The 16,372-nt window shown below is 31.2% G+C and overlaps 9 protein-coding genes across 9 annotated transcripts; 2 read left to right on the plus strand and 7 right to left on the minus strand.

Moving 5' to 3' along the window:
• Positions 1-70: 70 nt before the first annotated feature.
• PPL_03323 (uncharacterized protein) lies at positions 71-1,240 on the minus strand (the record flags this gene model as incomplete). Its single annotated transcript, XM_020574290.1, has 1 exon — positions 71-1,240. One exon carries the CDS (start codon positions 1,238-1,240, stop codon positions 71-73), a length of 1,170 nt encoding a protein of 389 aa, XP_020436362.1.
• A 233-nt stretch (positions 1,241-1,473) lies between these two features.
• psmG2 (PAC2 family protein) lies at positions 1,474-2,488 on the minus strand (the record flags this gene model as incomplete). The annotated part of the gene is made up of 3 exons (XM_020574291.1): positions 1,474-1,873; positions 1,961-2,313; positions 2,417-2,488. The coding sequence occupies 3 exons, from the start codon at positions 2,486-2,488 to the stop codon at positions 1,474-1,476; spliced, it is 825 nt and encodes a 274-aa protein (XP_020436363.1).
• Positions 2,489-2,544: 56 nt separating this feature from the next.
• Positions 2,545-4,309, minus strand: PPL_03325 (uncharacterized protein; the record flags this gene model as incomplete). Its single annotated transcript, XM_020574292.1, has 3 exons — positions 2,545-2,552; positions 2,776-3,245; positions 3,633-4,309. The coding sequence occupies 3 exons, from the start codon at positions 4,307-4,309 to the stop codon at positions 2,545-2,547; spliced, it is 1,155 nt and encodes a 384-aa protein (XP_020436364.1).
• A 624-nt stretch (positions 4,310-4,933) lies between these two features.
• tpsA (glycosyltransferase) lies at positions 4,934-7,328 on the minus strand (the record flags this gene model as incomplete). The annotated part of the gene is made up of 3 exons (XM_020574293.1): positions 4,934-5,941; positions 6,018-6,299; positions 6,375-7,328. 3 exons carry the CDS (start codon positions 7,326-7,328, stop codon positions 4,934-4,936), a joined length of 2,244 nt encoding a protein of 747 aa, XP_020436365.1.
• A 544-nt stretch (positions 7,329-7,872) lies between these two features.
• PPL_03327 (uncharacterized protein) lies at positions 7,873-9,769 on the plus strand (the record flags this gene model as incomplete). The annotated part of the gene is made up of 4 exons (XM_020574294.1): positions 7,873-7,888; positions 8,488-8,564; positions 8,861-9,091; positions 9,764-9,769. 4 exons carry the CDS (start codon positions 7,873-7,875, stop codon positions 9,767-9,769), a joined length of 330 nt encoding a protein of 109 aa, XP_020436366.1.
• Positions 9,770-9,838: 69 nt separating this feature from the next.
• On the minus strand, positions 9,839-12,174 carry PPL_03328 (uncharacterized protein; the record flags this gene model as incomplete). The annotated part of the gene is made up of 4 exons (XM_020574295.1): positions 9,839-10,210; positions 10,303-10,399; positions 10,491-10,795; positions 11,338-12,174. The coding sequence occupies 4 exons, from the start codon at positions 12,172-12,174 to the stop codon at positions 9,839-9,841; spliced, it is 1,611 nt and encodes a 536-aa protein (XP_020436367.1).
• Positions 12,175-12,699: 525 nt separating this feature from the next.
• Positions 12,700-13,032, minus strand: PPL_03329 (uncharacterized protein; the record flags this gene model as incomplete). The annotated part of the gene is made up of 1 exon (XM_020574296.1): positions 12,700-13,032. The coding sequence occupies one exon, from the start codon at positions 13,030-13,032 to the stop codon at positions 12,700-12,702; it is 333 nt and encodes a 110-aa protein (XP_020436368.1).
• An 869-nt stretch (positions 13,033-13,901) lies between these two features.
• On the plus strand, positions 13,902-15,128 carry PPL_03330 (uncharacterized protein; the record flags this gene model as incomplete). Its single annotated transcript, XM_020574297.1, has 2 exons — positions 13,902-14,157; positions 14,257-15,128. The coding sequence occupies 2 exons, from the start codon at positions 13,902-13,904 to the stop codon at positions 15,126-15,128; spliced, it is 1,128 nt and encodes a 375-aa protein (XP_020436369.1).
• A 154-nt stretch (positions 15,129-15,282) lies between these two features.
• Positions 15,283-16,013, minus strand: PPL_03331 (putative MAPEG family protein; the record flags this gene model as incomplete). The annotated part of the gene is made up of 4 exons (XM_020574298.1): positions 15,283-15,300; positions 15,499-15,720; positions 15,787-15,835; positions 15,937-16,013. The coding sequence occupies 4 exons, from the start codon at positions 16,011-16,013 to the stop codon at positions 15,283-15,285; spliced, it is 366 nt and encodes a 121-aa protein (XP_020436370.1).
• Positions 16,014-16,372: the final 359 nt, after the last annotated feature.

Here is a 16,372-nt window from a genome sequence, read left to right on the forward strand (position 1 = left end):
AATAATTATCATTTTAAGAAATAAATCATAAATTTAAGACATATTTGTTCTTTTTTTTTTTTATTTTTTATTAAAATCTTTCTCTTGCAAATCGAAGTAGTTGTCTTCTTGACATTTGTTCACCATTTGGCATAGTAATTTTTTGTTTGTTGTTCAATAGAGTTAATCCAATGTCTCTGAAAATCTTTATTTTTGTTTGATCTAATCTGTTTGCTTCCCAGAAAAGTTGTTGTCTTGTCATTTTCGTATTATTGTGGAGTGTAAATGTTTCTTTTGTCGTCATACACAATGCCAAATTATAATAGCCAATAAAGTAATGTGGTTTGATTTGAATCATCTTGGCGTATATTTGTTTCTGTGTCAATGATTCACCTGATGGGAAAATAACAGATTCGGTATACTTTAGCATATTTGCAATATTGTTGTATGAGTTATAGTGTGTTGGATCGAGTGATATTGTCTTTAGATTGAGTTGTTTTTTGTTCATTGATTGTCCATTTGGAAGTGTAACACTTTCATCTCCCAGAAGTGTTGATGCAAGATATTCATAGAGTAAGTGATTGTTTGGACTTATTTCTAATGCTTTTAAGTAGAGTTGTTGTTTTGTCATTGATTGACCATTATTAAGTGTGATTGATCCACCATCGACAAGCGTAAAGCCTAGATTATGATAATATGTAGATGAACTGGTTGGATTACCCTCTATTGCTTTCAAGTATAGTTGTTGTTTTGTCATTGATTGACCATTATTAAGTGTGATTGATTCTCCTCTGGAAAGAGTTTGCCCAAGGTTATTATATGAATTGGGATTGGTTGGATCACAATCTATTGATTTCAAATATAGTTGTTGTTCTGTCATTATTTGTCCATTATTAAGTGTGATCGTTTCACCATTGGAAAGTGTAGTTGCAAGGTTATTGTATGAACTGGCAAACGACGGATCACATTCAATTGCTTTCAATAACAATTGTTGTTTCGTAAATGATTGACCCGATAGAAGATTAATAGATGAACGCTTCCCATTTATAAGAATTACAGCCAGCTTGAAGTAAGCCATCGCATAAATTGGATCGATATCGATGACTTTCAATAAGAGATGTTCTTTAATCATTGATTCACCTGATGGAAGCACTATTGATTTTTGATTATTATCAAGTGTCATTGCAAGTTGGTATAGAGCCTCTTTATCATTGCAATTGATACCTATTGCACTTAGATATATTTGTTGTTTGTCTTCCATATTTATAAAAATATATAATAAAAAAATAAATAATAAATATATATATATAAAAATATTTAAAAAAAAAACAAAATAATATAATAAGCAACAAACTATTTTACCCCTAACATTTTCATTGTCTTCAAGTTGACGATCAAACGAATAAAAATAAAACGAAAAATCATGATTTTTTTATCTTTGTTTTCTGAGAAAATAAAAGGCGGGTTTTTTAAATGTTTAATTAAATTTGAAGTTTAAAAATATAAAGCTTGGTTGATGGATGGACCATCTTTAATTAGACTCCAACTTGATGGTATTTTAAAGTCGATTGTATTGTTGTTGTTATTGGAGGTCTCTGTTGTTAACTCTGTATATTGTACTACGTGATTGGACATAACGATGGCATCTTGTGTGTTGTCACCCTCCGAACAGAAGAGTATGAATGCAACCATTGCAATACCCTTGCTATTCTCCTGAGTTGCGAGTGTCATCAATCTTCTTCCAAGTCCGGTGAGTCTATCACTGAGCTCGATGAGATCGCCATCGATAACAACCGATCTCTCCATGGGTGGTACACCACATTGTTTCTCTATTCTATCTACAATAAATTGATTGTCACCAACAGCATCCGATGCTACATATCTAATCTGAGTTCTATATATTCCAAAAACAAACAACAATAAGATAATTAATACTAAAAACTAATAACTATTCATTAATATTAATAATATGCTAACATACCCAAATAATTGAGTATCAATTCTTTTGTTGGCATTGGTACTGGCCAGGAATAAGAGCTGTGAGAATCCCGATTGTTTAATCCATTGGTTGAGTTTTTCGGCGAATCGGTTGATGTGACCGGCAATAATGGGTGAACGTTGCTGTACGATTGTAATGGTTGTGTTTTGTCTGTTTGTGAACTGATATACCTCGACGGCAGTAGAGAGTACACCCTTACCAGCTGGTGTAAGTGTATCATTTCCTGCCAATGGTACAATATCTTCATCGTGTATATATCCAACCTTTTTGAATCCAAATGTATTCAATATTAAATCTATAGATAATTGACCAACATTTCCCAACGTCAGAGCAGGCTATTGTTAAACAATTAAGTTGTTTAATATTAAATATCAATGACTGTGTGTACATCTATTTAAATATAAAAAGGTAGAGTAGAACCAAAACAAAAACACTTACCCATATTAAAATACTATTTTGAAAACTAACTGAAGATTGTGTTGAATCTTTACAGGGATAAAAGAATTCCATTTTTATTTAAAAAAATATTATGTATTATATATAAATGTACAATGATAAATGATTATTTAATGAACTTTAAAAAAAAAATATAAAGGTTTAGTGATCATCAATATGTTTAAATTAAAAAAGGAAATTGAATAAAAATGATTTTTTTTTTTTTTGGCTTTTTTTTATTTTTTATTTTTTAAAAGATTTGTTATGATGATCATGTTGTGTATTTAACATGGTATTGATTGACATTGTTGATCGATTGTTGTTGTTGTTATTTATAATGTTATAAATATTGTGACTATTACCTAGTGATGTGAAAGTGGTGGCCAACGGAGTTGTAATATTGGTTGGTGTGTTGGTTGCCGATGATGACGATGATAAGATTGTGTTTGTCATTGGTATGATTAAATTTGGTGATTGGATTAACCCACTGTTGTAATTGTTGGATAACGACATTACCGATGTCGCTGTTGACATGTTTGGAAGTGGAAGTGGAAGTGTAAGTGTAAGTGTTAGTGGTTGAATGGTTGGTGTTGTTGTTGCTGAGCTTGGTTGTGTCATCATCGATGTTGTTGTTGTTGTTGCTGAGAAAACACTGTTGTTGTTGTTGTTGTTGTATCTTGGCAGATGAATCAGATGTGAATATTTTAGTTTTCTTAATTTGTTTGATTCCTTAAAGATGCGGATGATCCACCTCGAGGTATTCAGACTCTTTTCGAGTCTGCAGCGCTTCATAAGGAAGGTCTGCTCGACAATCTCTAGAGTGGAGGTGTTCCTGTTGTTTTTGTAGGTGCGAGTATCGACATTGTCGAGATTGTCATCCTCGCATATCTTCATGAATTCACCGACCACTTTCGAGTAGCAACTCTCCTTTGGATTTCTCTGGAGATACTCTTTCAACTCTCGGAATTTTCGCTCGAGGTGTTTCATCTCGTTTTGTTTCTCCAGTTGAAACAGCTCGATCGTCTCGATCTCCTGGTCGATGTGAACAACATACTGCGAGAGACCCTTCTGGAACTCGGCGAGCGATGTCTTCTCATAGCGAATGTCGTCCATTCTGATGTTGGTAAATAGCAGAGCACGGTGATATTTCTGATAGACTTCTGGTGTGTCGCGCATATACTCGCGGTACGACAACAGCTGAACGTTCTCCTTGACATACTGGTAGAATGGATCGTGGCCGGCTTCGTCCTCCAACGAGAATCGCTCCATCACCTCGAGAACGGCGACTGAGAGCGCCAGAGCATGTTCATTTCCAAGGTCGTCCAACACACCGTATTTGTACATAAACGCTTCGAATTTCTTTGGATCGTGGATGGTAAACCAGAGTTCGCCGAGTACGGATTGTGCACGTTGCGGATACCACTCGTCGATTTCGCTGGCCGGATAGCCAATAACCAGCTTACAGGCATTGATGGTGCAACGATAGTAAAAGTCGGCACCGATAAACCAGTCGGGCATCAGAGCGATCGACATCTTTAGAATGCCAATCGATTCTTTCAAGACTTTTTCCAGGCGTTTTCTACTTTCGTCCTGACGTTTCTTGTCCTTTTGGAGGAGTTCACGCAGCAGAATTTCAACAACCAGACGCATAGAGCGAGACAACTGGAAATGTAGTGGTTCGTCCATAGTGATACGTTTGGCAATCTTATTCATGCGATCCAAATGAATTTCATTTAAACCACTTGGAATTCTTTGTTGCATCCAAGATTCACCCAATTTCGAATATAAATACACTAATCCAGCAAAAACACCATTTCTATCAAACTCACTTGTATTATTATTATTATTACTACAAGCCAGATTATAAACAATTTGAATAGTTTCAATATGATTCATATTTATTATTATTTTCCGAAAAAAAAACAAACAAACAAATTATTATTATTATTATTTTTAAAATTTTAATAGTACAAATAAAAATAATTTTAGTTATGATTTATATTGGTATAATTAGTTGATAAGATACGATGTATTTGCAAAAATAAAAAATGATTATTGTTGATTTATATATATTTAGAAAGAAGAAGGTACAAGTTATTGATTATTAATTAATAGTTTATTTTTAAACTAAAAATCAATATTTATGTAACTCGACCTTCTAACATGTCTGTTATCATTTTGGGGAATTCCATCTTGCTTAAACTAAAAGAAATATTATTTGTTAATTTTATGTTATTCAAAATTGGAATATTCAAATATTTGAATGTTTGAATGAAAAATAACAGAACAAAATTTGGTTTTTTATAAAAACACAAATGATCATCACCACAACTTTGAATTTTTTTTTGTTTTTCAATGAAGCTTCCAAAAAATAGTAGAAAAATTTGATGACCAGATTCTTGTTTTTTTTTACAACAAGACAAAAAAAAAATTGAATTTTATTTCTTTTTTTATTTTTTTTTATTTTTTTTTTTTTGGGCGGGGTATTCAAAATAGACCCAGATTTATTTCATGAGTATTTTAACTAATTGGATGACCTGGCTTCTCCTGAGTTTCAATCAGTCTCTTTAGAAGATATTTAACTTCCGATGATTCATTTAGATAGAAATTCTCTTTGCTACTCTTCTTTCCTACTGAGACTGTAAATTGTTTACCATCGATCTGTGGCAGTTCGTTGGGATGAATATGTGTGTCGCCAATCAACAGCACAAAGTCCAAACCCTTTGGAATGGAATCGAGAATGACGCGACGCAGCGAAGTCGTTGGATTGATATTGTAGGAACGAACACCGAGTGTCTTGTCGCCAACGATTACATCGAGTGGCAAGTTATCGAGATGAAGATGTAGTTCACGGGCCTGAATCGATCCAAACACTGGATCGGCGTTTCTATAGTGCCAAGTGAAGAGCATCTCCTTCTCCTCAAAGAACGAACCCGGTGTTCTCAGAGCAAAGTACTTGAAGAGCGGACGAATCGTCTCCTTCCAGCTACTGTCCATCGAAGGACACATCTGCTCCCACTCTGGCGAGTCTGGATTCTTGGTGAAACAGCCAAACTCTGCAGAGAGACCGATCTTCAAGCCGTCGAACCACTCACCCAGTGTCTTCTTGTCACGTCCACTCAGCAGGAAGATCTCGTTGTTCGGGTCGTTCGAGAGGTTGCGCATGATGTCCAGCAAGTCGTCGGACGGCTTACACAACGACGGTATATTAGAGTAGGGAATGAGAGTTCCATCGTAGGCAAACACCAACAATCGCTTTGAACTGGTGCGATAGGCTTCAACAACCTTATCGATATTCAACTTTGGCACCGAAGTAATTTGGGCGGCCTGATAACTAGCTTTGTAAAGTTCACGAACGAATCCATTTCCCCAGTGAGCAGCAGTGTGTTTAATGATGAAATTGAAGAGCATATTATGTTTCTCTTCTCTCTCTTCCTCAGACATCAACAATGCACTATTAATTGAATCTGCAACATCCTCTGTATTCCACGGATTAATCATCACCGCACCACTAAGTGATTGAGCAGCCTGTAGCATTTTTTAAAGTTAGTATTTCTATTAAAAACATCAAACTAAATGGTTTGTTAATATTATTGTTACTTACACCTGTAAATTCACTAAGAATTAGAACACCTTTCTTCTCGGATTGACAAGAAATGAATTCTTGTGCAACCAAGTTCATACCATCTCTTATTGATGTGATTAGACATGCATCAGAGATATTGTAGAGTGCAGTCAATTCAACGGAATCAACCGATTGGAAAAGATAGTGAATAGGACTTTCACCAAGAGAACCATATAATCCATTGATTCTACCGACTAGTTCTTCAACATCTTTCTTTAATCTTTGATATTCCTCAACATCTTGTCTTGATGGAACTGCAACCTAAACAAAAAATAAAACATATTAGTAAGTTTAAAACTTGCTAACAACATTCATATAATCAATGATGACACTTACTTGAATTAATACAATTTTACCTTTCCACTCAGGATATTTTTGGAATAATCTTTCCATTGCTTGTAGTTTCTGTGGAAGTCCTTTGATGTAGTCGAGACGATCGATTCCAATGATTACCTTCATGCCTTCGAACGATTTCTTGAGTGCAGCTATTCTGTTTTGTACTTGATCTTGCTTGAGAAGATCAAAGAATTTGTCTGGATCTATACCGACTGGGAAGACACCGACCGGAATGAACTTGTCGTTGACATACACTCCGTTCGGAGCTGTCTCCAATCCTAGGATTCTGGTGCACGCCTTCAGGAAATGTCTGGCATAATCATAGGTGTGGAATCCAATGAGATTCGAATTGAGAACGCCCATCAATATCTCCTTGCGACACGGCAGCACACGGAAGATCTCTGACGAAGGGAATGGAATGTGCAGGAAGAATCCAATGCGAGCGTCGACCTGCTTCTTCTTGATGTACTCTGGTAGCAGCATCAAGTGATAGTCGTGCACCCATATCAAATCGTCGCTGCCCATAATGGAGAGCACGACGTTGGCAAACTCCTGGTTCGCCTCCACATAGGAGTCCCAGAGTCTGTCGTCATAATCGAGGTCACCCGGCAAATAGTGGAACAACGGCCACAACACGCCATTCGAGAATCCATTGTAGTGGTCATTTGCAAGTTTCTCAGAGAGAAACACTGGAATACAGTTGTGCTTTTCCATCAGCAATTTCTTCACGTATTCGCGATCCTCAGGGTCGATCTCTGTTCCTATCCATCCGACCCACAGAAAACTCGTAGACTTTAGTCCAGAGAGCGCTGCCACCAGACCGCCAGAACTCATCTTACTCGTCCATTGTCCATTCTCCTCCTTTTTCAGCGAAACTGGCAATCTATTTGAAATAACAATTAATCTTCCCTCAAAATTACTATCGGGAGATAATGATCCAGATGCATGTAACATAATTTATTATTATTATTTGGAAAATATAAAAATGAATGAGTGAATGAATGTTGGAAATAATATTTAAAAAATAAAAAAGATATTAATATTATTATTTGATTTGGTTAAAAAAAAAGATAATGTTGATAATTAAATTATTCATTAAATAAAAATTAATTTAGATAATATATATTTATAATTTAAAATATCAATAGCTAACTAAACTAACTAAACTAACTAAAACTAAACTTCTAAATTTGTATTTTCTTTTCTTTCAAGAGTAACAAAAATAAATGAATGAAAGATGATGAATATTATTATTTTTGAATTTACAAAACAAACTAATTGATTATAGATAAAAATAACATAAAAAATAATGAATTATCTCTTTTTTTGTTAATTTAAACAATCAAATTAGTATTCATATAAAAATAATAATTATAATATGTTATTTTTTACTATTTTTTTGTGGTATGAATTAAAATAAATATACTTTTATTATTATAAATGTGTTATGAATTTATTTTCTTGGTGTGTGTGTTTTTTTTTTTGATGTTGTTATATAATGTGGTTATTGCAATGTAATATAATGTAAATGAAAAATAATGCAAAATAATAAATATAAGAAATGAAAAGAAAAGAACCTTACTAAAAAAAAAAAAAAAACAGATTAATTATATTTTTATTTTATTTATTACTTTTTTTTGTTTTTATAATAAACAAGTAGTTAAGATGTTGTTTTTACTTGATCTAAAAATGAGATCATCATAAATGATGGTCCATCGTCAATCATGCATTGATTCTTACTGATGAAAAACTAAAAAAGGGAAAAAAAAAAAAAAAAACAAGAATTTAAATTAAATTTTTACCAAATTATGATAATAATTAAAAATCATTATCCTTTTTTGTAATTAGGATTGATCAAAAATAAACACTTTTAACAATTAAAAATTTTTTGCAAAGAAAAATAAAATTTTTTCGGACCAACCAAATATTAAAAAAAATAAAAAAAATCTGAAAAATGAACACTTTAATTTTTTTGTTTCATTTTAATTTAATTTAATTTAATTATATATATCTAAAAATATAATAAATAATTTAAATTTATTTAAGAATATATATATTTTTATCTTTTTTTTATTTAGTTTTTAATATATTTTTAATAATAAATAGAATTTAGATATGATGATGACAGATAATAATAATAAACCATTTCAATTACCAATGATATTGGTTACCAAGATTCTATATTATTGTGTAAAGGACAATGTTGATCAACATTTCAATCAGTCGTTTCATTTGACGCGGATGTTTAAGCTGATCAGTAGGAAAATAAATGATGCGATCGTTCATCGATTCCCGGTGAGACTGGCACCAAGTTCGTCGATGACATTCGACATTGCAGACTTTGAGAGATTCCACTCGAATTTTCAGTGTATCACTTCGTTGTCGATGGGCAGAGAACACAGCCAGTGTGTAGAGGCAATCGCCACACTCCTGGCAAACCAACCCGCCAGCTTTGCAGCACTGCAGAGTCTCAATCTATTTTATAGTCAACCGTCTATAGTCTTGGGACTGACGCGTCAAGCTCTCAAGCATTGTCCGAACTTGCGGGTTCTCCAGCTGCCGAGTTGCTCGCTGGATCGCGCGCATCTCACCGCGCTCTCAGAGGCACTGGTCGACAGCAGCCTCTACTACTTGAATCTCTCATCGAACAATCACAACAGCATCTACGAGGATCTTGGCGAGCTGCAACAAGACGACACCACCACCAACGACCAACAGCAAATCGAATTTGACGCCGAGTTTTTCGGTAATATGCCGTCGGCGACTCTCCGCATTTTGGACTTGGGATCGTGTCGTCTGACGGAGATGAGTATAAAGAATCTGGTGGAATCGGCGGTGATTAGACATCTGACGTCGCTGGTACTGTCGTACAACATGATAGGCGAGGAATCGCAGCAGCTGATTGCTGGCGCGTTGTCGCGCGAAGACGTCGCACTCGAGTATCTCTATCTCGACTACTGCGGATTGGGGTCTGGCGTCATAACACTCGGTCAACATCTCCTCGAGAATCGATCGCTCAAATACATCTCTCTGGAATTCAACAACATCCGACAACCGGTAGGCGAGCAATTCCTCCAGCTACTGGATCGTTCGTTCCTGACGAAAGCAGGCACACCCATAAAAATCAACTCCGATATGAATCACTGGCAACTCTTGGATAACAAATACCGACGTAACGACAATGAACTATCGATCATAGATATAATGAAATATGATTTATCATTAAAAGATATATTATTAAGTTAATAATGTAAAGATAATGAGATTATAATAATTATAAACATATTCAACAACAACAACAACAACAACCAATATAACAATATTATTAATAAGTTAATTTAAACTAGTTAAATTAACAACAACAATAATACCAACAATTAATTAAATAGCATTAAACAATAACAAATCAATCAATAAATAATATATATGTGTAATATTGATTTTTATTTTTGATGATCAAATTATTATATATGAATACCTAATCTTTTATGTATCTCTTCTTGTATTCTTGTTAGATATCTAAGATAAATAGTTTTGCCGAGTGCATCTTTGTAGTTTTGTTTTTGAAATAGGTTTACCAGTTCTTCTTCGCAGTGATTCATCTTGGCACGGTTATCATGCGCAATCTCCTTTAGTTTATCTTCGTTGTCAGTCTCTTCTATCTCCTCACGTACCTCTAAGATCTCTGACAATACCTCTGGATCTACATCGCTAACACCATTCAAATCGTAACCCTTTTCATTCAGAATGAATTCTGCACGCAAGAATGGTGATTTCAAAATATTATATGCTGAATTGATCAATGTAGATTGATCTTTCGATAATGATTGTTCTGTCTAGACAATTACAAAACAAATAGCGAAATAATATCATGATATTAGTAACTTTTGTCACAATCATTCTATTTATATGTTAAGAAATTACTTACCTCTGTAGATTGTTGAAATAGATCTGGATGTAACTTCTTTTGTAATTGTTTAAATCTATGTGATAAATCCTTTTGATCTACACGGTAGGATGGTTCACTTTTAAAAGATTATAAATATGTGTTTTGTTAGTGTTAAATTATGATGTATTTTTTTTAATATAACTTGTTTTAACTATATAGCTACTTACAGTGAGAATACTTCGAATACATTGAATCTTTGTTGAGGTGTTTGCACTACGTTACATAATGGACAAAAGAATTCTCTTGCCAACACAGACTTCTTACATTTCCAACAAGATTTCTCATTGTGTTGATGTTGGTGATGTTGACTACTACTACCTGTAGAATAACTCTTTATATTTACATTATTACAACTAATAAAACTTGCATTCTTAGTAATATTATTATTATTATTATTATTATTATTAAAGTTAACAAATAATCTATTATTATTATTAGAAGTATTGTTTATGTTATTTTTATTATTATTGTTCTGACTTTTAATAGTAAATAATATACTATTACTACTATTCGATATTTTCCTTATTTTGTTATTGTTATTTATTATTAATTTGAACATGGCTGATTACTTTAAATATATAAACAAGTTGAATCAACAACAATGGTTATTCTTATTCAATGAACTCATTCAAAGCGAAACTTCATTATCCCAATGAAATTATAAAAAATCTAATACCAAAAAAATTTTATATTAATTAATTAAATTTTTTAAAAGTGAAGATTTTATTGTTATTGTCATGTTCTTCGAATTCGAATAGAACATTTCCTTTTGCATCATCATTATTATATCACTATATAAAAGTATAATAATAGTACTTTATTAAGTAAAATAAACAACGTAAGATATACATGTAAATGTTTAACATTTATTTATTATTATTGTTTTTATTAAATTACTTTTTAAAGTAAATTCCACAGATGACTATTTAATTACAATTATTATTATTATTATTATTTATTATTCATTATTTACTATCTAAATATCTTTTCTAAAATATAAAATGATATTATTACTGATAGTACGTATATAAGCATTTGTATTCTAATAGATTGAATCGATGTTTTTGAGATTGAATTTGAGGTGAACCAAGATGAATCTTCCCATGGTACCGTCAGTGTTGTGCTATTTGAAGAAGCTGTGTTGTTACCACCTGTAGTTGCTGTTGCTGTAGCTGTACCTGTAGCTGTAGTTATATTTGGTTTAATATTGGTTGTGGTTGTGGTTGGCATACTACTGATACCACTGCTGCTGCTTATTGTTGTTCTAATTCCAACAGTGGTGGTAGATGCAGTGATGGTAGGTGGAGTTGTTCCTCTTGTTGTACTGGAGAGTGTCATAGATACACTACTGGTTGGAGGTGCTGGTGTCTCAGTTGTCTTGGCAATCAATGTGATTAGTGTAGACAGTAATCCAGTGGACCAAATGGCTGTTGTTGGTGTCGGATCCCAATTGGAAGTGGTTGTTACCGTAGTAATTGGAAAACCAATAGTTGAACCTGTACTTGTAGATGAACCTCCTGAACTTGTGCTACTTAAACCAGTTATACTATTTGTATTGGAAGTTGTTGTTGAACTACTACTTGTAGTGAATTGAATATTTGTTGTTGAAGATGTTGATGTCGATGTAGATGATGCTACAGTTTGACTATTACTGTTTGAAAGAGTATTGGAATTAGTATTAATTATTGTTGTTGAAGTTGATGGGGAAGATGAGGATGATGTTGTTAGTGGTGTTATCGAAGTTGTCAAAGTGGACGTTGATATAAAATTTATTGTCGATTGTGTAAAAGACAAATTACAACATATTGAAAGTAAAATAAAAATAATGAAGAATAGATTTTTATTCAACATTTTTCAAGAAATAATTATTTATTTTATTCTATTATTATTGTAATATATTTTTTGATATTTTTTAATTGGATAGATTATACAAATTTATATCTATCCATTTTTTATTGTTTTTTTGTTTCTGTTTATTTTTAGATTTTACTTACAAATTGGTTGAGTCAGTAAGTCAATATGTTTAAACTTGAACAAATTAATGATACAAATAAACAAAAATAATACAAGTAAATCAAAAGTTTAAATGAAAATGAAAGAAATATTCAAAATGTAAAGCATAAACTTAAATAATACGATTGTAAATATTTTTTTATTTTAATTAATTAATTATTAATTGTAACTACCTCTTTTTTCATTTTTTAATTTATGATTTTTTAAAAAAAAGATAAAATAGGAAAATTGACAGTTTTAAATTTGATGATGCAAACTTTTGACTTTTTTTTTTTTCAACCCCGAATCATATTAACATGTAATATGTGTTCAATGAAATTTTTATTATCAAAAATAGATAAGCTGTTTAATTTATTAATTTATTTAAATATAAAGTAGTATTAAAAAAATGATTGAAAATGATAGAATTAAAGGTGGATAGTTGATTGATGAAGATGATTTAAAATCGAATGCAAATGATATTGATGATCCAATGTTTCCACTAATCTCCACACCAACTGTACTCTTGTCATCCTTCGAAGATGCTGAACTATCGTTTTTAGTGCTATCTATTATTTCGGTATTTTTTGAAACAGCATAAGAGAAAGGTTCTCCTAAAGCAGAATCATTGTTCGGACTATCTTCACTTGAACAACTTTGGCAATATATACATAATACTATTATTACAATAATTAAGACTTTAAATATTTTATACATTTCTAAATATATAAATATATTAACATAAATATTACAATCATAAATAATTTATTAACATTATTGTCATCTTCAAAAATAATAAATAAATAAATATTTATAAAAAAAACTAAATTATTAAATTTTCTTTTTGTTTTTTTTTTGTTTTTTTTTCAGATTGTAAATTTTTTATCACTACATTTTTTAAAAACACATTAAAGTGAACTGATATGGAAATATATCTTTCATCAAAAAGTAGATAGATAGGTCTGAAACAATTTATTAATAAAAAATTATTGATTATGAAAATAAAATAAATTAAATATTTGTATTTTTCATTTGAAATTTAAATATTTTTTATAAACAAATATTTCTTCCTCTATTCTTCTAATATCAACTCTAACACTTGATTCTTATTTAATAGTGGCAACTAGACAATTTTCGGAGCATGATTTCAAAAAAAATATAATCTAGATACAGAAAATATTTATATGGGGTATTTTGAAATAGTCTATATAAATGTACATCTATCCTTACATTTCGACGATCCTGTCAAGTTGCAATCATTAAAAAAGATTCAAGTTCAATTTGATGGAAAAATAAAGAGAAAGAAGAAGTTAACCTGTATATCCCTATTTCAAATAAAAAATAAAAAAAATAAAAAATAAAAAATAAAAAATTCATTAATTAAAAAATAAAAATTGCTTTAATAGGAATATTTTTTTTGCAAAAGTTCAATCTTATTAGTTTTTTACTAAAATTTATTTGAAAATGAAAAAGAAAATGAAGTTAAGTTGTTCATGAAAACATAAGAATAACAATTTTGTTTAAACTTTAAAATTTATCATTTTTATTCAACAATTTTATTTAATTTAAATATATATATATTAAAGATGTTATATTATGTATTACAACATATATTGAAATATCTAGATAATGTAGATAGAATATGTATAACACTATTATGCAGACAGTGGTATCAAGATAGATCGAAATATCTGTTGTTCGATACGAACTTGTTGTCTGCAAAGAATCGTGAATTCTACGAAAAAGATTCTACATCGTTTAAACTACATTCATATAGAGATCAAGTTTTCAAATCGTTTCAATTAAAAGAAGAAAAAGGACAACTTACCATTTCAGAAAGAGGTATAGTAAAGAAGTTTTAGATATCTAAAACATATTCATTCATTCATTCATTGTCGTAAAACTATTTACTAACTTTTTTTAAATAAATATATAATTAAGAATCATTGGGTGAAAGATCTATAACTACAAAACATATAATTATAAATACAGATAATATAAATCATACCAGTGAATTACCGGAGGATGTAGATCATTGGGAGTTTGCAAAGAAGTTCAATAGTGTGTTGCAACGTGGTCAGATTAGAGAGGGTGTTAGACGTTTGACTTTCGGAAGAAACTTTAATCAGACGATAGAATCTGGTGTGATACCGCAGTCTGTCGAGTTCATAGAGTTTGGCTATGATTTCAATAGAGCGTTGGACACTGTCGGTTTACCACATAACCTAAAGACATTGGTACTGGGCAAGAGTTTCAATCAATTGATAAAACCAGGTTCTTTACCATCGTCTCTGGAGTCACTTACTTTCGGCGAGAGTTTCAACCAACCTTTGCAACAAGGTGTCTTACCAGCCGGTTTGAAATATCTATCGCTTGGATTCAGTTTCAATAGAAACGTTGAACAAACTCTATCGTTGTTCTCAAATAGCCCATCGCCGTCATCTTTGGAGACATTGAAGTTTGGCAATCATTTCAATCAACCGTTGGCCGATGGCGTAATACCAAAGAGTGTTAAACACTTGGAACTTGGATGGAATTACAATAATGAACAACTGGTTATTCCCGATACAGTTGAATCGATCTATATCAACGGTAGTTACTTCTTGGAGAGTAAGAGATATCTTCAGTTCCCAAAGAGTGCAGCTTTGACAGTCAATCTTTTCTATCATGATTTCCAGATACGTAAATTCAACGAATCGACCGTACTTGTCTTAACTGAATCGTTGGAAGGTGGATTCTTACGTGCTAGTCAAATTGAAAACATTGAAAAGATTTACAAATCAATGGTAGGTGTTGGTTTAGCTGCCAATTAAATAGTTAGTTTATTAGTTAATAATAATTAAACAACAACAACTCACTTGTAAATAAACTTTTAAAAAAATAAGAATTTTTATTGATATAATTTGATTTTGTTTGGTTTGCAAACTTTTTCTTTACTTTTCTTCTTCCATTTCTTTTCTTTTCTGCTCAAGAAGATTTAAATACCTTTAATTAAAAGATTTCTGTTGGATAGAGATACACAGATTCCAAAGACTGAAGATACTAACAAACCAAAATGACAAGCATGTCCAAAACATAGATGGATACATTTCTATAAACAGAAATTAAAGAATAAACATAGTTTTTGTTATGGTTAATAACAATGAATAATAGTTTGTTTTTAATCTATATATTATTACATACCATCCACTTGCAATCCTTTTCTTTATCACAGAAGTTTTTACATGATCCAAACATTCTAGAGAGTACCCAACCACTACCCAAAATCAGTGCAGTCTTTGGACAGGTAAAGTATGAGCAGAGATAGGTGGTACATATGACTGGTGCCAAACCTTCTGCGGTATGTTGGTAACTAACCAAAGTTCTCTCTAAATCTTCATCACCAGTAACAGCAGGAGCTGGAATCTTTAAAAAAAATAAAAAAATTAATTAAAAATGCATATGTTTTTTTCTAAAATAGTAGTTTCTTACATTTGCTTTCTCTCTTGCTTTTTTAACACAGAATGCCTGAATGTGCCACCTTGAATTATATGATGATTTATTTAATTGTTAACAATAACAAAGAGTAATTATAGATCTATAGAATTTTGAATCTAAAAAAAAATAATTTAAACTACATACATTGATACAGCACCTGCAGCGACTATACTTGGGAAGACATGTCTATCCGGTAAAACCCAATTCAAAGGATTATTCATTTCTTTTGTTTTTAATTATACTTAATGAATATAATAATAAAAATGGATAAGTAAAATAATTATTAATTTAATTGTTGTAAAAGATATGATTATTTTGTTGTTTTTATTTATTAAATAAAATAAAAGAAAATAAATTAAATAATTTGTTCATCATTTCATTACTTTTGTTATAAAAAGGAGGTAAATCATAGAGAGTGTGGGTGACTATAAATTTAACACATGTGAAGTTAAAATAAAAACAATGAACATCACTAATAGATATAAAGAGGGGTTGATTTAGAGTAATAATCTTAATCAACTAATATGGTGGTGATAATAATTTGGTAATAATACTATTATTAAATATTTTTATTATTATT

Source organism: Heterostelium album (assembly GCF_000004825.1).
Source record: "Heterostelium album PN500 unplaced genomic scaffold PPL_scaffold3, whole genome shotgun sequence".
NCBI classification, from domain to species: domain Eukaryota; phylum Evosea; class Eumycetozoa; order Acytosteliales; family Acytosteliaceae; genus Heterostelium; species Heterostelium album.